The 22,272-nt window shown below is 43.2% G+C and overlaps 1 protein-coding gene across 3 annotated transcripts in view; it reads right to left on the bottom strand.

Annotated features, from left to right (window-relative positions):
* Window positions 1-334: 334 nt before the first annotated feature.
* mthfsd (methenyltetrahydrofolate synthetase domain containing) overlaps window positions 335-22,272 on the bottom strand; it is a 65,765-nt gene continuing 43,827 nt past the window's right edge. For all 3 annotated transcript variants that reach the window (XM_072595915.1, XM_072595916.1, XM_072595914.1), the window contains 2 exons: window positions 6,624-6,749; window positions 335-4,977 (listed from right to left, as the gene is read on the bottom strand). In XM_072595915.1, the coding sequence (XP_072452016.1) occupies window positions 4,432-4,977; window positions 6,624-6,749 (672 nt within the window). In that variant the 3' untranslated portion in view covers window positions 335-4,431. The remainder of the gene's footprint in view (window positions 4,978-6,623; window positions 6,750-22,272) is intronic.

The raw sequence follows: 22,272 nt of genomic DNA on the forward strand, positions 1-22,272 counted from the left end.
TGTGAGGAATAAAAGGATGACTAGGGTAGGAATAGGGCCAGTCAAAGACGGAAGTGGGAAGTTGTATGTGGACCCTGTGGAGATCGGAGAGGTGCTAAATGAATATTTCTCATCTGTTTTCATTCAGGAAGAGGAGAATATCTTAAAGGAGAAGAATGAGATATTAGACTAGATTCCCTACAGTGTGGAAACAGGCCCTTTGGCCCAACCAGTCCAACCGACCCTCCAAAGAGCAACCCACCCAGACCCATTTCCCTCTGACGAATGCACCTAACACTATGGGCAATTTAGCATGGCCAATTCACCTAACCCGCACATCTTTGGATTGTGGGAGGAAACCAGAGTACCCGAAGGAAACCCACGCAGACACAGGGAGAACGTGCAAACTCCACACAGTCAGTCACCCAAGGCTGGAATTGAACCTGGGACCCTGTTGTAGGAAAAGTTTTGGAAAGGATTATAAGAGATAGGATTTATAATCATCTAGCAAGCAACAATGTGATTGCAGATAGTCAATATGGTTTCATCAAGGGCAGGCCATGTCTCCTAAACCTCATTGAATCTTTTGACAAGGTGACCAAGCATGTGGATGAGGGTGTGGCAGTTGACGTGGAGTACATGGACTTCAGTAAAGCCTTTGATAAGATTCCACATGGTAGGCTGTTGGAGAAAATGTAAAGCATGGGATTGAAGGTGATTTAGCAGTTTGGATTAGAAACTGGCTTTCTGTAAGAAGGCAGCGTGTGGTGGTTGATGGAAAACATTCAGCCTGGAGTCCGGTTACTAGTGGTGTGCAACAAGAATCTGTTTTGGGACCACTTTTTTTTATAAATGACTTGGGCACAGGCGTAGGTGAATGGGTTAGTAAGTTTTCAGATTACATTAAAATCGGTGGAGTAGTGGACAGTGTGGAAGAATGTTGCAGGTTGCAGGGAGGCTTGGATAAACTGCAGAATTGGGCTGAGAGGTGGCAAATGGAGTTCAATGCAGATAAATGTGAGGTGATTCACTTTGGGAAGAATAACTGGAATGCAGAATACTGGGTCAACGGAAAGATTCTTGGTAGTGTGGATGTGCAGAGAGATCTTGGAGTCCATGTACATAGATCTCTGGAAGTTGCCACCCAGGTTGATAGTGCTGTTAAGAAGGCATACAGTGTGTTAGGTTTTACTGGTAGAGGGATTGAGTTCCGGAGCAGTAATGTCATGCTGCAACTATACAAAACGCTAGTGCGGCCGCACTTGGCATATTGTATACAGTTCTGGTCACCCCATTACAGGAAGGATGTGGAAACATTGAGAAACGTGTAGAGGAGATTTACCAGGATGTTGCCTGGTCTGGAGGGAAGGTCTTATGAGGAAAGGCTGAGAGACTCGGGTCTGTTTTCATTGGAGAGAAGGTTAAGAGGGGACTGGATAGAGACATACAAGATGATCAGAGGATTAGATAGGGTAGACAGTGAAAGTCTTTGTCCTAGGATGATGAAGTCAGCTTGTACGAAGGGGTATAGCTACGAATTGAGGGGTGATAGGTTTAAGACAGATGTCAGAAGCAGGCTCTTTACTTAGAGTGGTAAGGGCGTGGAATGCCCTGCCTGCCAATGCAGTTAACTCAGCCACATTAAGGGCATCTAAACAGCCCTTGGATAAGCACATGGATGATGAGGGGGATGGGCTCAGATTAGTTCACAGGTTGGCACAACATCGAGGGCTGAAGGGCCTGTTCTGCGCTGTATTGTTCTATGTTCTAGGTGACTAAGTTGGAGTCTTGAGCTGCAATATTGTTTTAGGCTGGGTTTACTGAAAGACAAGGGAGTTGAAGTGTATTCCAGCAACAGGCACTGGGATGCTAGTGTTGCAGCTAGTTGCTACTCACGTAGTCTACTAGTGCTCATTAAAGAGACCACATAGTGTTTGTGTGGCTAGCACCTGGCCTACCCTCCTGTGCTCAATGGAAACTGTCTTCTTGTAAAGTGTTACAGTCACTAGGCTGATTGAATTGGTAACATTTATTGACCAATTGGGCAACTTGCTAGAGTGGGTCATGAGAACCACTTGTCACGACCAGGAGACAAAAACTGCAGCTCTGTTAACCTGCCTGATTGTCATCCCATTTGGTGAAAATTAAAATATTCTCAAAAAAAGAATTAGTTTGAAGCTGAAATTTAGCTGTATCCCTTTAAAGCCATTGAAGCTTAACAAATATTGACCACTCATTTAATATGATGGAGATAACAAACAGTCTGTGAAAATATATATGGCAAAGAATTCCGCAGCTATGGAGTACATTTCCAAAGGTAGAAGGTAATTTGTCTCTGCCAATCAGTCCCTTTCTTTATGCAATGCAAGCCCATTCAGAAGATCCGATTTTCTAATTTTTCATATGTGGGAAATGCTCTCCATAAGCAATTGTTGCCGCTCTCTAGTTATCATCAAGGCAAACTGTGCTATGTAGATTGAGTCAAGTATACATCAAATGCCAGACCAGGTAGAGGTCCCCCTCCAAGCCATTGCGCATTCAGACTTGGTGGCTCAGAGGCTATGGGTGGCTCAGTGGTTAGCAGTGCTGCCTCACAGCACGAGGGATCCAGGTAAGACAACAGACTTGGGTGACTGCCTATGTGGAGGTTGCGTATTCCCCCCATGTCGGCATGTTTTCTGCCAGATGCTCTGGTTTCCTCCTACAATCCAAAGATGTGTGGGGATGTGGAGGATAGGAGAGCTGGGTTTGGGAGGGATACTCATTGTAGGGCTGGTACAAACTTGATAGGCTGAATGGCGTTTTTCTTTACTGCAGGGATTCTATGATTCTTTTAGTGTCCCTGGATCAAAGCCCTGGAACTCCCTTCCTAACAACATGGCAGGTGTGCTGATGCCAAATAGATTTCAGCAGCTCACCACCACCTTCTCAAGGGCAACTAGGGATGGGCAATAAATGACGGCCTCAAGGTCAAGATTAGAGTGGTGCTAGAAAAGCACAGCAGGTCAGGCAACATCCAAGGAGCAGGAAAATCGATGTTTCAGGCAAAAGCTGAAGGGTTTTTGCCCGAAATGTCGATTTTCCTGCTCATTGGATGCTGCCTTCCATGTCGTGCTTTTCCAGCACCACTCTAATTTTTACTCTGATCTCCAGCATCTGCAATCCTCACTTTCGCCTAATAAATGACAGCAAGGCCCACATCTCCTGAGTAAAGTGAAAAAAGCAGCACATTCCTCTCCCCATAGGAAATCAATCTTGACCATTCACTTCTAAATCAACATTGATGCATTTGTATTTTATTCCATCAGTCACATACCATGGTAACAGCATCCTTCCAGAATAAAGAATTTCACATATGGTCTTACTTTGGACATGGATTTATTGGATGCCTTTTCACTCACTTTACACCTTTGCTTTTTCAGTTGTGAAGCACTTTTTTGACTTCTGCCCAAAACTAGCGACAATGGACTCAATGCAACTCCTCCAGTGTGATTTCTTGTCTGACATGTTGACATCTGACCTATATGACTGCTACCAAGAGTAAGCCAGTGAAACCCTTTTCCACTCCAAGTCCACATCAATGGGCTGTACCATGGCCCTGCTTGTGAAATAGCTTTTACAAAGTCTCCCATGAGATTCACTTCCTTTGAGAAAATGCTTCCTGAATGGTCTGTATCAACTATTTTTGTTAAGAGCATTCTGGCCACTTAAGGTGCATAAAACAAATCCTATTGTAGTCAAGTTCTAACAGACCATATTTCTAATGTTAACAGCAAAGCTACTGGATTCCATAAAATCTTAACGTAAACAGGTGGACAACAGAAAAGTATTGAATCTTATAATCTGTAGGGAGTAAACTTAAATAGTATCAATAATAAAAAAAATGATTTATGTTCTCTTGATAATCAATTAATCTTGCAAGTGCAAAGCCATTAATTTGCATTCGATGTTTTCTATTAGGCTGAAAAGAAACTAAATGCAATGTCTGTTGCAATATTTCAAACAGATTTTCAATCAATCAATCTGTTCGGGAATGTTATATCCCACATTTGGAGCAGGTGTGACTTGAACCTGGTCTCCTGGCCCAGAGGTGGGGGGACACTATCATAACAGCCCTCTGCAGTATTTCATGTGCTTTCTAATATTTACAGAGGTAATCATTTTATGTCAGATATCACATCCAGATAGTAGTATCTGGTCAATAATACCTGTATCACAACAGAATAGACGCTTTCTATGCTCAAATGCATCTAATTTCATTGGCTGTTCATGAATGTGTATTCTTTCATATTGTTCAACTAGTCTTTCATGTCCAAATGAGGCACGACATGTAAAATCAAATTACAAATAAGCTGCCTTTGTTGCACTCTGCACTTCTCAACATGATCAATTCTTTTAAAACATATTTACATGTGTGAAATTTGCTGCTGACATTTTTGGTACTCAATCAGATTACTGGCTGCTTGGTTTTTCAGTGGTTTGAATTTTAGATCTATTGCCTCTTTGACTCTTGGCAAGTTCAACTCTAATCACACTCCCACATATACTTAGCCCAGTAAGGGAGGTTAGAGCTTCTTCTGCAGTGACCTCATCCTTGTAATCAAGAAAAGCCCTGTGTTGGGCCCCCTGCCAACTCAGACGCAATGGAACTGCATTGTGCTCTCTTAAGGTATTCTTTAATTCACTGACCCTCAGACTATGAGGTAGGTTACCCATATAAATTGTAGTAACTCTGGTTGGAGCATTAAGCTGGTTTTTCCAGCTAGGTTCTTTATGTTCTTCACTAGCTTCAGTATTTCTGGCCATTTCCATTGCATTAGTTTTAACTTTGGTTGCACCTCCACCTTTCCCGGACGATATCCTTTTGTCTAATAGCCTCTGGAGTTCTTTCTTCTCTGCGTGCCTTTCCTCCTTCAGAGCAACATCCTTTCCTGCTTTTCGTTCCCTGAACTGAAGGCTTTTAAGGATTGGAATTTTTTCCATCATATTTGAATCCACCTGAGCACCAAGAAAGGAAAACACAAACAGCAAGATCAGAAGAACTATGCACATGTGAGAAGGAACAGATTGAGGTGAGTTCATATCCTTGAAAGCTGTGTCACAGTTAGACAGAGTGGTAAAGAAGGGATTAGCATGCTGGCCTTCATTTGCTCAAACCACTGAGCATAGCAATTGGGACGTCATTTTGTGGTTGGACAGGACATTGGTGAGGCTGCTTTTGGAGTACTGTGCACAATTCTGGTCACCCTGCTGTAGGAAGGAGAGTTGGACTGAAGGGTCTGTTTCCATGCTGCATGACTATGATTTTAAGGTCACTTCTTCAAGGTAAATGGGAATTTTCAAATTAGCCTGAGGACCTCCTGTAGCTTGAGGAACAGACAATTACCTCAAGGCAATATCCCAATAGCAGACTAGGGAGCCAGTATAATCTTCAAGGCCTGTCCTGCCTCACTGACCTCATTACAGTTTCATATTGCCCAATGCAGGAGTATCCCTCCACAATGATGCAGCTATGACCATTTCTGAGTTTAAAAGTTTCTGTAAGGACACCTCCAGATGTAGTTCCTTCCATACTGGAGGACCTTTGTTGGCTTTGTGGCTTGGCAAGCTCCCCCCCACCCCCCCACCCCCCCATCCCAAACCACAAGAATTACATCCCAAGGCTGTTAATTGACCAATTCAGGAAATAAACTGCCGGTTGAGTGTTTCCCACATATTGTAGAGTCATTTAAACCCAGTCAGGGCCCTGACTCAAAACCCAGAATCCTGCCAGCAACTTAGATGTTCTTACAGACATCATAATGGCACACAACGTCCATTAAAAAATACGGTTTTTAAGAGGTTATATTTGTAATTATGTTGCAATAATGTGGTTCACTAATGTATGTGCAATTCTCAATTACAGCTCTGCTTTCATAGAATGCAAAGTGGGATACAGGCACTTCCCCACTGGAAAGAGACTGAGAAACATGGATGATAAGAGGGGGATCGAACATAAGGATCGCTGTATAAGACACTTCAGACCTCAGCTGGAATAGTGCATACAGTCCTGGGTGACACATTATAGCAAGAATGTGAATGTATTGGAGGGAGTGCAGAAGTGTTTTACAAGAATGATTCCAAGCATGAAGAATTTCAGTTATGAAAATATGATTGAGCAAAATGGAACTGCTTTCCTTTGAGGGAAGGAGACTAAGAGGAGACCTGATGGACGTTTTCAAAATCATGAGCAGACTGAATAGAGCAAATGCTGAGAAATTGTTCCCAATTTACAAGAACAAGAAGGCCATGGATTTAAAGTGATCTGCAAAAGAAGAAAGGGTGAAGTGAGGAAAGATGCTTTCACTCAGCGAGTAGTTACAGCATGGAATGCACTGCCTGGGAATGTGGTGGAAGCAGGTTTAACTGAGGGCATTGGATGATTATTTAGATAAAAATAACATGCAAGGGTATGGGGTAAAAGCAGATTAGCACTAGGCAGTAATGCTCTTTTGGAGAGTTGATGCAGGAATGATGGCTGAACGGTTCCTTTCTGTGTCAATTGTGTTGCATGTTGTCCTGAAAAAGAACAACGAGACCAGTACTTTGACAAAAGTAAAGAATAATTCTTTCAGGAATTCAAAGAATAAAAAAGGATTGTAAACCTTTGACCAAATAATTCCTTGAGGCTTGGAACAGCTGCAGTTTGTTTTTATCACTTGGCTAGGTGTAAGGATGTAGTCTACAGTGAGATCATGGCTGTCCATCAACTCTTCTGGGATATCAAGCAACTAGAAAAATGACATGAAAAACACAGAAATCGATTATAAGTCATGTAACTGGTTTCATTGATTTTGTCCCAGAATTCACAAAGATTTCCAATAGCCCCTAAGTGTTACCAGGTACGAAACAAATTAACTCACTAATAATACCCTGCCAATCTGACATCATTTACTACAGCTGGCATTCACTCTGGATCACTGCTGAGACAGCACCCTCTGGCATCCTCTCTGAGCCACTGAACTGTACTGAGAGGCATGCTATTTGGCACCTTTGGCAGTGACTGAATTAAAGGAAAAATTGAAGTATCAGGCTCCTATAGCAAACATACATGCAGGCGTTTATTTTTTTTTCCAATTTATTTAGAACTTTAAACCATGTTTAAATGTTTACCTTGTCACAACTGGCTTCCTGATTGGAGTTGGAGATTTTGCACCATCTTCCGATGTTAAGCAGTGAGGTATGAGACTTCAGTCTTCAGGTCCCACTGTGTTTAATTCACCCCAAGCCACGGAGATGTTCACAGATCAACACCTTTCACAGCTACTTTTATATACTTACAAACACTTTAACGTCTCATGTTAATAAACCAGATGGTCCTTCCAGTAGCTACTTGTAAAGTCTTTTCCCATCTGAACAGCAGTTCCAAAATGATTTTTTTTTTGAACAGCAATACTTATATAAGACAGTGACACCTTTGCCTCTTCGCCTCAGTGATCTGTCTAGGGGCACTCGGGCTAATGCCATACCTTTCTTCTCCTTGCCCAAGGTTGGCATGATTTCTCTTGAATGGGTAACTTGTTCTGTAGGAAAGTGTAATCTGTGTTCAACTGGATATGTTTTGCCAGGTTTGAGCAGCTGTTTAGAAGCGAGTACCCTTTATGAGCAAGAAAAGCTTGGATCTTTGCCTGGGTGAGAAATGCGAACTGTACCATCTGTCCTTGCTTAGAAAAGCAAAGAGAACAGTTTTGGAGAGCAAATGGATGAATTGTATTGTGCAAATTTTGTTGATGCTGTTGTAAGCTGTATTTATTTCCCTTTAATGCTTCATCTGTGCTGGGATCACTATGCACTGCTGGTGATTAAGCAACTAGAAAAGTGAAATAATTCTAAAGATGAAATTTTAGGAAATAAAGGATTGCTGAACACTCTGGACACAAACTGAGCATGAAGAATCTGTTTGCCTCAGAAAGCTTACCCAACTTTCAATATTGTTAATTGGTGGAGTATATCAGCCAAAGGATTATTAAGATTACAGATGGGGGAAGCTGCAGATGAGTTGAACCTTGCAAATTTGGGCTAATAAAAATCATAATAACAATTTTGAACAAAGATCAAATGCATTCAGCACTGGAAGAAAACTGAGCAAATAACTACAAACAAAGGCAAGGCATTTAATGAATCAGTGCAACAATGCTTCCTTGCTAAGCACAACAACCACCGTGATCAGAAAAGGCCTTGTATTTGTTCAGTGGGTACAAAACATCAACGGCAACCATTTTAATACTTGGGTGGACTTCGTTTTATAAAAGATTTTCTCACTGTGAGTGGTAATAATGCAGGAACAGTTTCGTTAGAAAGAAGTGGCCAGAGGTGAATTGAAGGAGGAATTGCAATTGACAATGATTTATTGGAATTGACGACCAAATGGTATTATTGCTGAACTATTTAGGGCGGCACGGTGGCACAGTGGTTAGCACTGCTGCCTCACAGCGCCAGAGACCCGGGTTCAATTCCTGACTCAGGCGACTGACTGTGTGGAGTTTGCACGTTCTCCCCGTGTCTGCGTGGGTTTCCTCCGGGTGCTCCGGTTTCCTCCCACAGTCCAAAGATGTGCAGGTCAGGTGAATTGGCCATGCTAAATTGCCCATAGTGTTTGGTAGCGGGGGGGGTAAATGTAGGGGAATGGGTGGGTTGCGCTTTGGCGGGTCGGTGTGGACTTGTTGGGCTGAAGGGCCTGTTTCCACACTGTAAGTAATCTAATCTAATCTAATCTATAAGTGCACGAATAGGAAAAGGATATGTGGCTTGGAGGGATATATGCCAAATGCAGGTTGGTGGGACTAATTTAGTTTGGGAACAAGATCAGAATGGACTGGTTGGACTGAAGGGTCTGTTTTCATGTTGTATGATCCTATGTCAAACCATTCAATAAAAAATTCAAGCACTATTTGGATATGGGTTCTCTGAGTTTTTGGAACTAGGTCTCCAAGGTTCAAAATGGGGACTCATATGTGATCGAGCTTGAAGATCTTGGGGACAGACTATATATGGTTTGTTGAAGGAGCAGGTGTGATTGCCTCTTCTTGTGAAGTGAAAGTTGAGAAGCAAAATACCACCTAACTACCTTTCCCATAGAGTTGATGGCAATGATGGAACTGTAGTCATTTCCAACTCCAGTTTTTGATTTTTTTTTGTCATAGAATCCCAACAGTGTAGAAAGAGGCCAGTCGGCCCATCAAGTCTGCACTGACACATGGAATTGATCCCACCCAGACCTCCTACCCTATCCCCATAACCCCGCATTTACTATGGCTAATACATTAACCTGCACATCTTTGAACTGTGGGAGGAAACTGGATCACCCAGAAGAAACCCACGCAGACAGAGGGAGAATGTACAAACTCCATACAGTCAGCCAGCCAAGACTGGAATTGAACCTAGGTGCCTGGGACTGTGAGGCAGTAGTGCTCACCACTGAGCCACTGTGCCACCCAGATTACCACTCATCTGAAGACTGTGTCATCACCACTTTCTTTTGTTTGCATTATCATCATCTCTTTGACATTTACTCATGCTTTTGTACTATCACAGATCTTCCCTTTGGTTATTTCTGAGTCCCCCCAACTATCTTTCCCTGCTTCTGGACTTACTTAAAAGCTGTTACATTTGTCTAACTTTTTTGGTTCAGATGGAAGGTCTTTGACTTGAATCATAGGGTTCCATTTTAACAGAATTGATTTAATTGTTTTGTGGAGAGTTCCATTATGCAAGGTCTACCTATTTCTCTCACTATGGTCCCAAACTCACCTCTTTACTTCTGCACTACTCCCTAGTGTGCCCCACTCTTCTTATTCATCCACTCACTGTGAGTATGAGGACTTGGCACTGCCAAGACATCCTGGGATCCCTGACTCCGATGTAAAAGGCAGTCCTGCACCAGGTCAAGTACTGGCAGCCTTCAGCAGCCCTTCATGGTTTGTTTTCATGACTCCAGACACAGTAGGCAAGGGGAAGTTGGTGTCCTGCTTTCTGGGCAGGGACCTGGAAGCCCTGCAGGACAGGAATTGTGCCGAGCCAGACCATGCTCTTTTGTCAAGACTGGCAAAGTAGGCCACAGTGCCAGACCTCATCAGGCTGGTCCAAGATTGCCACCCGAGTCAGTGCAGTGTCGACTGTCTTCCAAAATGTGCAGCATTGAATTTTCCCAATGCGCTAGGGTAAGTGCCAACATATCGCTGCTTCCAATGCACTCTCTCTCTCTCGCTCGCGCTCTCTCTCTCTCTACTACCATAAATCCCTCTCGCCAAGGCTTATGGTCTACTCCTCTCAATGTCACATGCAACAACTTCCCTTACCACAACTCCATCCTCCCAAACTCTACCACCCTCACGCATCTTGTACTCTGCCGACTCATTCACATCTCATCACATGTCCCAACGGTGCCTGCAGTAAAACCTATGCAGCCACCTCAATCAATCCCTCCCTTCTCTCACTCCAGGAGAAAAGGGTCCACAATAGGATAGAATCAACTGGGATAGGTAGTGGAGTGATTTGACATTCAGCTCGCCCGCACTATAAGGAGACTTAAGAGGGAAATCAGGAGGGCAAAACGGGGACATGAGATAGTTTTGGCAAATTGAATTAAGGAGAATCCAAAGGGTTTTTACAAATATATTAAGGACAAAAGGGTAACTGGGGAGAGAATAGGGCCCCTCAAAGATCAGCAAGGCGGCCTTTGTGTGAAGCCACAGAAAATGGGGGAGATACTAAATGAATATTTTGCATCAGTATTTACTGTGGAAAAGGATATGGAAGATACAGACTGTATGGAAATAGATGGTGACATCTTGCAAAATGTCCAGATTACAGAGGAGGGAATGTTGGATGTTTTGAAACGGTTAAAGGTGGATAAATCCCCAGAACCTGATCAGGTATACCCGAGAACTCTGTGGGAAGCTACAGAAGTGATTGCTGGGCCTCTTGCTGAGATATTTGTATCATCGATAGTCACAGGTGAGGTGCCGGAAGACAGGAGATTGGCAAACGTGGTACCACTGTTTAAGAAGGACGGTAAAGCAAGCCAGGGAACTATAGACCAGTGAGCCTGACCTCAGTGGTGGGCAAGTTGCTGGAGGGAATCCTGAGGGACAGGATGTATATGTATTTGGAAAGGCAAGGACTGATTCGGGATAGTCAACATGGCTTTGTGCGTGGGAAATCATGTCTCACAAACTTGATTGAGTTTTTTGAAGTAACAAAGAAGATTGAGGACAGAGCAGTAGGTGTGATCTATATGAACTTCAGTAAGGCATTCGACAAGGTTCCCCATGGGAGACTGATTAGCAAGGTTAGATCTCATGGAATACAGGGAGAACTCGCCATTTGGATACAGAAATGGCTCAATGGTACAAGGTGGTGGTGGAGGTTTGTTTCTCAAACTGGAGGCCTGTGACTAGTGGAGTGCCACAAGGATTGGTGCTGGGCCCTCTACTGTTTGTCATTTACATAAATGATTTAGATGCGAACATAAGAGGTACAGTTTATAAGTTTGCAGATGACACCAAAATTGGAGGTGTAGTGGACAGTGAAGAGGATTACCTCAGATTACAACAGGATCTGGACCAGATGGGCCAATGGGCTGAGAAGTGGCAGAGTTTAATTCAGATAAATGCGAGGTGCAGCATTTTGGGAAAGTAAATCTTAGCAGGACTTATACCCTTAATGGTAAGGTCCTAGGGAGTTTGCTGAACAAAGAGTGCAGGTTCATAGCTCCTTGAAAGTGGAGTCGCAGGTAGATAGGATAGTGAAGAAGGCGTTTGGTATGGTTTCCTTTATTGGTCAGAGTATTGAGTACAGGAGTTGGGAGGTCATGTTGTGGCTGTACAGGACATTGGTTAGGCCACTGTTGGAATATTACGTGCAATTCTGGTCTCCTTCCTATTGGAAAGATGTTGTGAAACTTGAAAGGGTTCAGAAAAGATTTACAAGGATGTTGCCAGCGTTGGAGGAGCTGAGCTACAGGGAGAGGCTGAACAGGCTGGGGCTGTTTTCCCTGGAGCGTCGGAGGCTGAGGGGTGACCTTATAGAGGTTTACAAAATTATGAGGGGCATGGATAGGATAAGTAGACAAAATCTTTTCCCTGGGGTCGGGGAGTCCAGAACTAGAGGGCATAGGTTTAGGGTGAGAGGGGAAACATATAAAAGAGACTTAAGGGGCAACATTTTCACGCAGAAGGTGGTACGTGTATGGAATGAGCTGCCAGAGGAAGTGGTGGAGGCTGGTACAATTGCAACATTTAAGAGGCATTTGGATGGGTATATGAATAGGAAGGGTTTGGAGGGATATGGGCCGGGTGCTGGCAGGTGGGACTATATTGGGTTGGGATATCTGGTTGGCGTGGACAGGTTAGACCGAAGGGCTTGTTTCCGTGCTGTACATCTCTATGACTCTAAGCGTGGAGCCTGTCCATGCTGTGACATCATGCCCTGACTATCAGATAGGAAGCACCGTCCATTACTCTCCCATTATCATCACTAAGAATGAACTCTTAACATGCTTGAACACCGGTCTATCCTTAGGTCGCTTCACTTACTCATGTCCCTAGAGGGTACCAATGGTATCAGCACAATGCCAGCCTCTAAGTAGCCTGCCCTGCATCTCCAACTCTGAGGAAGAAGCCACGGATCTCTCTGAAAGGACACTTCAAGGCTCAGATACTGGCACTCTAGTGGGTAGTTTTGCTAGATTAGAACCAGAAACACCTGCTGGTGAGCACATCACAATGAAAGATGCCATTACGATTCAAAATGCAACAACAAAGTGAAGAACTGTCTTGTAAGTGGATCAGAGATGTGCCAAAAGGGTTCCGTCAGGTATGTTTCAGATGCAATGGTCTGCAGCCACTGAACATGAAGAGTGCCTGAGATTTTGGTGTTTCATTTCCAATATGGAAGCCTGAGGACCAAGGTGCATGTTACAGTCACTGGTTACTACTCTGGCTTTCATGTCGGTATTGTCACCACCTAGTTTCTAACAGGTAGCTAGGAGACTGCATAGCAATGAGGTGAAATTAGGTGTTAATGAGATGCTAATATCTTTCATCATTCACGAGTGAGAATCATGTCTCAATATTCAACATTTACATGGAAGATAGCACTTTTGCTTTCAATGTTGAGAAGTTCCTCGCTGGCTATCACACAATGTTCTCAAGTTTCTCACCAATGGCTATGTCGTTCATGGGTGGGAAAATTCTGCCAATGAAACTTGTTTCTGTCTCTCCCAAGGTATTGTCTGACCAACTGAGTATTCAGCATTTTCTGTTTCTAACTCAATTAATTCCGAACTAAATTAATTTGGTGGCATTGGTTGAAGGAGCAATGTCAGTGAAGACACCCCTTACAAACCATACCCTGAGATCTTAAATGATCAACTACACTGACAGGGCCTTAGCTTAACATCATACTCAAAAAGAAAAACATTTTCAATGATGTAGTAGTGTCAATCTAAGCAAAGAGCTCAAAAACATAAGCATGACTTTAACCACAAGTCAAAATAATACCACAACCAAATTAATTTGGAGATGCCGGTGTTGGACTGGGATGTACAAAGTTAAAAATCACACAACATCAGGTTATTGTCCAACAGGTTTAATTAGAAGCACTCGTTTTCAGAGTACCGCTCCTTCATCACAACCACTTGATGAAGAAGCGTCGTTCTGAAACCTACTGCTTCCAAATTAAACCCGTTGGACTATAACCTGGTGTTGTGTGATTTTTAACAACCAAGTTGATTGTTTTAATATCATTTGAAATAGGTCATGTAATGTTAACAGGATTGCCATTTGTAAAGAATGAGATTGCTTATTCAGTTACTCTCCTGTATCTTGTATCCATCTTCAGCTCCTCAAACTCCTTTGGTTGAAAAATCCGTTTCAATTGTGTTATTAATCATGGAACCTCAATTTGATTTATTATTGTTATGTATCTAAGTACAGTAAACAGTTTTGTTTTGCAAGAAGTACAGCAGATCATAACATATAAAGACACAAAGACCATATGGTGATTGAACAGGGCGAGGATTGAACAATGGTTGAAAAGAAGGTGTACAAAAAGCAAGTTTGGGAGCTACTGTTCTAACAGACAGGAAGGAGTCAGTCAGAAGAAATGGACCAGAATATCAAAATAATAGGTGTGTTTTCTTAAAGTTGAAATCATTGTGGTTAGAATCATACTACACTGAAAGAGGCTATTAATTCTAACAATCCTGTTCTAGCTCTCTGAAAGCATTTAAAACTGGTCCCTCTCCCATTGCTCATTCCCATAATGCTGCACACATTTCTTTCAGTAAATGTTAGTAAAAAATCCATTTTGATTTTTTTTTAATTCATCTGCTACAATCACCCTTCGGGAAGTGTACTTCAGGTCTGAGCTTGTTGCATAAATAAATGCCTCCTGTTCTCACCTCCTCTCTGGCCAACATTTTACCAATGATTTGGGATGGCATGGTGGCTCAGGGATTAGCACTGCTACCTCACAGCACCAGGGACCTGGGTTTGATTCCAGCCTTGGGTGACTATGTGGAGTTTGCACATTCTCCCAGTGTCGGCATGAGTTTCCTCCAGGTGCTCCGATTTCCTCCCACAGTCCAAAGATGTGCAGGTTAGATGGATTGGCTGTGCTAAAATGTCCAGAGTGTCCAGGGATGTGCAGGCTAGGGAGACTATCCATGAGAAATGCAGGGTTGTAGGGATAGGATTGGGGAATGTATCTGGGTGGGATGCTCTTCAGAGGTTTAGTGTGGACTTGCTGGACTGAATGGCCTGCTACCATAGGGATTCTATGATAATTTGATCTGCTGTCTGGTGACTGATCATCCATCCAGTTCAAATAGATCCTCCTTCTTTACTCAATCCAAACCTACCAAGATTTTAAACATCTCACTATCTTTGTCCCTTTAACTTTTCTGCTCTTAGAAGAATAATCTCAATTTCTACCATCTCTCTACACAACTGAAGACTTTTGTTGCTCAATTCTATTAGACAAGAAAGTCACTCTGCTCTTGCAACATAGGTTTCCTTTTACCCCCTCCTTTCTCAATCACATGAATAGAAAAATCACAACATTCAATTCATACAAAATTTTGGAATGAAATACATTACCCTTAGCCGTCTCTGAGCACTGACATCGTTAGGATTTCCACAAGAAACACGTACTCAGAGGTATTCAGTTACAGATTGGCTCCAGCCAAATACTTTCCTTCTTCAAAATAAAAACTAAAAATGAGAGAAATGTGCAGCAGGTTGATAAACACCTTAAACAGACAAGTTAATGTTCTCATGGAACCCTTCAATAGAACAAAATGTCCTGCTGTCCACTTGCAATACTTTCAGTTTTTACTCTGGATTTCAGCATTTGTGGTTTCCTTTTTCCTCTCCTCTAGATCCCAATTTATTTTTCTAGTTGGAAAGAAAACATTTGACTGATGGCCCCAGTCACAACATGGTTTTCAGCATGTGCAAAGGTTGGTTCATGCTCTGGTCCAAACTCAATCGCGTGTCAACTGACTGACAGGGGAAAACCAAGGTCTGTGCTTTTAAATAATGCACAAGCAGGAATAGGTTCAGAGGTAAGGTGATGTTGCTTTCCCCTGATGTGTGACAGTTGCTGACTCTAAACGCTTTAAAGACGGAGCTGGGATTGGGAACGTATCAGCAGGTCAGTCAGAATGGAAGAGAAGGAGGCCATTCAGCCCATCTAGTCCATACTCACTTTGTCTCAATACAGTCAGTCCCACACCCCCTCTTTATTCTTGTTGTGTAAGAGTCTGAACTGGTTAATGCTGAGGAGTGCATAAAGCTCAGTTCAGTATGTCCTCATACAACGTTGTCGGGGTTTGGTTGGGGGGAATCGAGTCTTGATCTTAAAGGAGGTGGACTTACCATCAAGGTCTATATTTCAAATTCTTAGTAAAAATGGGCTGAATCTTCCTTAGGTTTGGCCAAATGTCAATTTCAGGAAGTTTCATGAAGGCTTTCCCTCCATCAGCCCTAGTGACTTTTCTCACGCAATTTGATGCTGCTCACTGAATTAAGTAAGCATCACGCCTCTGCAGCACTGCTTGTGTCCAGCCTTGTACTGAGCAGTCCTAAAGGTACTGATCAGCGCCAGGATCTTACAGCATTCACACCACAGGTGCCATATTTCAAATGTTGCCAACCTGTTCCAAAGTAGCCCCAAGTCAGTGTGGCATCTAGGAATGTGCAGCAATACTGTAAGAAGATTAATGACAAGGGCAAATGCCACCAACCTCTCTCTGCTACTTCACACTCATTCCAACTGTATAACAGCACGCATCTCCCAACAAGGCACATAGACCACCATTCTCAGTTTTGCACACAGCATCTTTTCTCAATGGCTTTCACATACTCCATCTCGCAAACTACAAACCCTGCCTTCATTCTGCACTCCTTACTCACTGCATCAGGATAGGTTGTGAGGTGCCCTAGGTTCAGACAAATGCATTGACTGACCATTGTCCACCTTAATTAGACTAAGGATTACTCCCTTAAATTTTGAGACATGAGTACCTGGTTGAAGCAGTGTGTTTTCTGCAAAAGCTGCTGCCACATATTGTAGGTGTGATATTAAGAAATCTGCCCTCTTGAACAGTTATTACTTGGTCTGCATTAAAAAGGCAAGGTAAGGCAAGGAAGAGATGCTGTAAACATTTAAAAAGGCACAAAGTGAGTGAGAACCAAGAAAGCAAGTTAACCGCCCAAAGAAGCACTTTGAGATGGATGATTATCACTGTTTGCAGCACTAGAAGCAGCATAGCAATGTGAGGTGTTGGGGAGCACAGGGTGCAGTGCTGACATGCTGAACTGTATTACAAATTAAGCTGAGACATGCCATAATGATGCCGTGATGTGGTGCACTGGTGATACCAAATTCCTCAAACAGGTAGACAGTTGCAGTCCATGAAGTGTGTTTGGGAGTTCTGGACAAGGTGGATGACCATAAACCATAGCAGCAGAAGCAGGCCATTTGGCCCATCTGGTTAGCTTTGCCTAAGAGGCATTTGGATGGGTATATGAATAGGAAGGGTTTAGGGGGATATGGGCCGGGTGCTGGCAGGTGAGACGAGATTGGGTTGGGATATCTGGTCGGCGTGGACAGGTTGGACCAAAGGGTCTGTTTCCATGCTGTACAAGATTCTATGACTCCATGACACTATCATGGCTGAAAAGTAATCCTCATCTTCACTTTCCTACCTTATCCCCATAATCCTCGATTAAAACTCTGTTAGTCTCCCTCAGCTGTTACACTTCACTGTGGTAGTCTGCTGAAAATCAAGACTTGCTATCCCCGAAGTCATCACAAACGTTAAACATTTATAAAGTATGCTGAATTCCAAAATTTACATGTCTTTTAGACCCAGGTTGACAGAATGCACAAACTAGGTTTCTTTGTTTAATCACGATTATTATTTACATATTAATAGACCCTAACCACAGCTAAACAATTATGAACTGTCGACCAGTAACCCCACTCATTAAAACTTTAATCCCTTTATAAACCTGCCCGCTACATACACATCCATCAGACTGGAAAGAAAACATGGGTGTGGTGACAGAAGGAAAGATGGGGAAAGCAGTTTAATGGCCCCTATCCACATGACTCATTGAGATGGTCTTTCTGGCTAGTCAGGACATGCTGCACCTTATTTCTCCTCCAGGTACTTGCACTTGTTTACAGAAGGTACAAGGTGGCTGATTGACATTTATCAGGTTGCTTATTGGTTAAGATTCACAGCTTCCAGAACTGTTAGGGGCAAAAGAAACTGGCTTTCTTCAGACTTAAGGTGTTTTTTTTTACTGCAGAGAAAAGAGACAGCTCCTGTGCTGGCAGAGATTTGATGGCTTCTCCCAAAACATTCAAACCCCAAAGCTGTTCAGCCATCTGACAGCTGGTCTATTACCTGCTGTCAGACAGGACTACTTTAGTGTTAATAATTGGTCATTAGTATACAAACCAAACAGCTACTTGCAGCCAGCTAATGCTTTGTCAATATACAGCTACCTGACTTCAGTACAGCAGTATCCAGACATCCAATACTACTTGAACAAGTAGCAGTAAAAACAAACAGTCGCAATAAATGTCACCTAATACGCTTCTATCAAATGTAGCTATCTTTTACACAATCTTCAGTCTTTAAGAGTTTTTTTTCAGTTTTAGTCCACAATCAATAATAGAGAAAAATAAAAAGATACAGTCCATATAGAGTCTGGGACTTAATGACAAAGCTCTTCATGATAAAGAACTACAGAGATTCACTACCATTTGACAGAAAAAATTCCTCCTCTTTGAAACAAATGATCCCTTAATCTGGGATTATGCTCTCAGGTCCTATACTCTCCCACAAAGGGGTACAACCTCTCCACAGCCTCCTTAAGAGTCCTGTATGTTTCAATAAGGTCTCCTCTTGTTTTCTATACTTTAATCAACTCAACTGCTCCTCAAAAAAAAATCTTACCATTCTTGAAATCAATCTACAAAACGTTCTCAGGATTGCTAACATTGCCAGAATGTTTCTCCTTGGATAAAGAGATCAAAGTTGTTGTCCGTATTCCAGTTGTTATCCTCAGCTCTTGCCATCACACCTCTTTTTGCAACATGGGTGATATAATGTCCAACATTCATGTCTCTAATACATATTGTAAATAATTGTGACCTCAGCATTTATCCCTGTGGCATGACGGTAGTTAGAGTACCAAATCAAAAATGTCCCTATCTCAATTATCTGTCTTCTTTTAGTCAGCCAACCTTCTGCCAATGTTAATGTACTAACAAAAGGTAAAGATTAAAAATCACACAACACCAGGTTATAGTCCAACAGGTTTAATTGGAAGCACACTAGCTTTCAGAGCGCCGCTCCTTCACAGGTGCTCTGAAAGCTGGTGCTTCCAATTAAATCTGTTGTACTATAACCTGGTGTTGTGTGATTTTTAACTTTGTACACCCCAGTCCAACATCTGCCTCTCTACCAGACTATACGGCTGCTTTGTCATGAGAGGAAGATGACTGGTGGTGGCTTAACCTGATGGTCACCACGCCTCAGGTGAAGGGAGAAGTTGAGAAGGAGAATCCTTCATGACAATCTCAGCCAGTGCAGGAATTTAATCCAAACTGTTGGCATCAGAAACCAGCCATCCAGCCAAGTTAGCGAAACCAACCCCATAATATTCTACCCCTGACCAACAAGCCCCATATTTTTTTTTAATTGCTCTGCTAGGTTTCAAGGTAAGTGCATAGTAGCAGCTCTGGAAGCAGAAATCACTCATGAGATGCTGACTGACATGCTGAGCTTTACAACCATACCTGCATAGATAAGAGAGCATGTCGCTCCAAAAATCACTGGCTCCTGTCTTACTAAATAGCCTTACATGCAGTAATAGAACATAGAACAGTACAGCACAGAACAGGCCCTTCAGCCCACGATGTTGTGCCGACCATTGATCCTCATGTATGCACCCTCAAATTTCTGTGACCATATGCATGTCCAGAAGTCTCTTAAATGCCCCCACTGACCCTGCCTCCATAACTGCTGCTGGCAATGCATTCCATGCTCTCACAACTCTCTGTGTAAAGAACCCGCCTCTGACATCCTCTCTGTACTTTCCTCCAACCAGCTTAAAAGTATGACCCCTCGAGTTAATCGTTTCTGCCCTGGGAAATAGTCTCTGGCTATCGACTCTTATCTATGCCTCTCATTGTCTTGTATACCTCAATTAGGTCCCCTCTCCTCCTCCTTTTCTCCAATAATAAAAGTCTGAGCTCAGTCAACCTCTCTTCATATGATAAGCCCTCCAGCCCAGGCAGCATCCTGGTAAACCTCCTCTGAACCCTCTCCAAAGCATCCACATCTTTCCTATAATAGGGCGACTAGAACTGGACGCAGTATTCCAAGTTTTATAACCAAAGTTTTATAGAGCTGTAACAAGATCTCACAGCTCTTAAACTCAATCCCCCTGTTAATGAAAGCCAAAACAGCATATGCTTTCTTAACAACCCTGCCCACTTGGGTGGCCATTTTAAGGGATCTATGTACCTGCACACCAAGATCCCTCCGTTCCTCCACACTGCCAAGAATCCTATCCTTAATCCTGTACTCAGCTTTCAAATTTGACCTTCCAAAATGCATCACCTCGCATTTATCCAGGTTGAACTCCATCTGCCACCTCTCAGCCCATCTCTGCATCCTGTCAATGTCCCGCTGCAGCCTACAACAGCCCTCTATACTGTCAATGACACCTCCAACCTTTGTGGCATCTGCAAACTTGCTGACCCATCCTTCAATCCCCTCATGCAAGTCATTAATAAAAATTACAAACAGTAGAGGCCCAAGGACAGAACCCTGTGGAACACACCTCACCACTGACTTCCAGGCAGAATATTTTCCTTCTACTACCACTCACTGTCTCCTGTTGGCCAGCCAATTCTGTATCCAGACAGCTAAGTTCCCCTGTATCCCATTCCTCCTGACCTTCTGAATGAGCCTACCATGGGGAACCTTATCAAATGCCTTGGTGAAGTCCATATACACCACATCCACAGCTCAAACCTCATCAACGTTTCTAGTCACATCCTCAAAGAACTCGATAAGTTTTGTGAGGCATGACCTGCCCCTCACAAAGCCGTGTTGACTGCATTTAATCAAGCCATGCTCTTCCAGATGGTCATAAATCCTATCCTCAGAATCCTTTCTAACACCTTGCAGACGACAGACGTGAGACTTACTGGTCTGTAATTGCCAGGGATTTCCCTATTTCCTTTCCTGAAGAGAGGAATTACATTTGCCTCTCTCCAGTCCTCAGGTACGACTCCAGTGGAGAGCGAGGATGCAAAGATCTTTGCAAGTGGCGAAGCAATTGCATTTCTCATTCCCCAAAGCAGCCGAGGACAAATCTGGTCTGGGCCTGGCGACTTGTCAATCTTAATGTTTGACAAAATTTTCAGCACATCAGCTTCCTCTATCTCTATCCATTCCAGCATGCACACCTGCTCTTCAAAGGTTTCATTCACTACAAAGTTTGTTTCTTTCATAAAGACAGAAGCAAAAAACTCATTTAGGGCTTCCCCTACCTCCTCCGACTCCACACACAAGTTCCCTATGCTATCCCTGATCGGCCCTACTCTTTCTTTGACCATTCTCTTATTCCTCACATAAGTGTAAAATGCCTTTGTGTTCTCCCTGATCCGTTCTGCCAAGCCTTTCTCGTGCCCCCTCCTGGCTCTCCTCAGACCATTTTTGAGCTCCTTCCTCGCCTGCCTGTAATCCTCTAGAGCTGAGCTTGACCCTAGCTTCCTCCACCTTATGTAAGCTACCTTCTTCCTTTTGACAAGAAGCTCCACCGCTCTCGTCATCCAAGGTTCCTTTATCTTACCCCTTCTTGCCTGTCTCAGGGGGACATATTTATTCATCACTCGCAACAACTGTTCCTTAAACAGTCTCCACATGTCTATAGTGCCTTTACCATGAAACAATTGCTCCCAGTCCATGCTTCCTAACTCATGTCTAAACGCATCATAGTTTCCTCTTCCCCAATTAAATATCCTCCCATTTTGTCTAATCCTCTCCTTCTCCATAGCTATGTAGAATGTGAGGTAGTTATGGTCACTATCACCAAAATGCTCTCCCACCACAAGATCTGATACCTGCCCCGGCTTGTTTCCGATCACCAAGTCTAGAATGGCCTCTCCCCTCGTCGGCCTGTCAACGTACTGAGTTAGGAAACCCTCCTGAACACACCTTACAAAAACAGCTCCATTCAAATCATCTGCTCGAAGGAGGTTCCAATCAATATTGGGAAAGTTAAAGTCACCCATTACAACAGCCCTACTACGTCCACACTTTTCCAAAATCTGCCGACCTATGTTTTCTTCCATCTCCCTGCTGCTACTGGGCGGCCTGTAGTAAACGCCTAACGATGTGACTGCTCCCTTGCTGTTCCTAATTTCCACCCATACTGACTCGGTAGGCAGATCTTCCTCGACAATGGAAGCTTCTGTAGCTGTGATACCTTCTCTGATTAGTAGTGCTACACCCCCTCCTCTTTTCCCCCCTCCCTATTCTTTTTAAATGCTCTAAACCCTGGAACATCCAGCAACCATTCCTGCCCCTGAGAAACCCATGTCTCTGTTATGGCCACAACATCATAGCACCAGGTACTGATCCATGCTCTAAGTTCATCACTTTTATTCCTGATACTCCTTGCGTTAAAGCAAACACACTTTAACTGATCCCTTGGTTCC

This window comes from Chiloscyllium punctatum, chromosome 26 (assembly GCF_047496795.1).
Source record: "Chiloscyllium punctatum isolate Juve2018m chromosome 26, sChiPun1.3, whole genome shotgun sequence".
In the NCBI taxonomy this organism is placed as follows: Eukaryota; Metazoa; Chordata; class Chondrichthyes; order Orectolobiformes; family Hemiscylliidae; genus Chiloscyllium; species Chiloscyllium punctatum.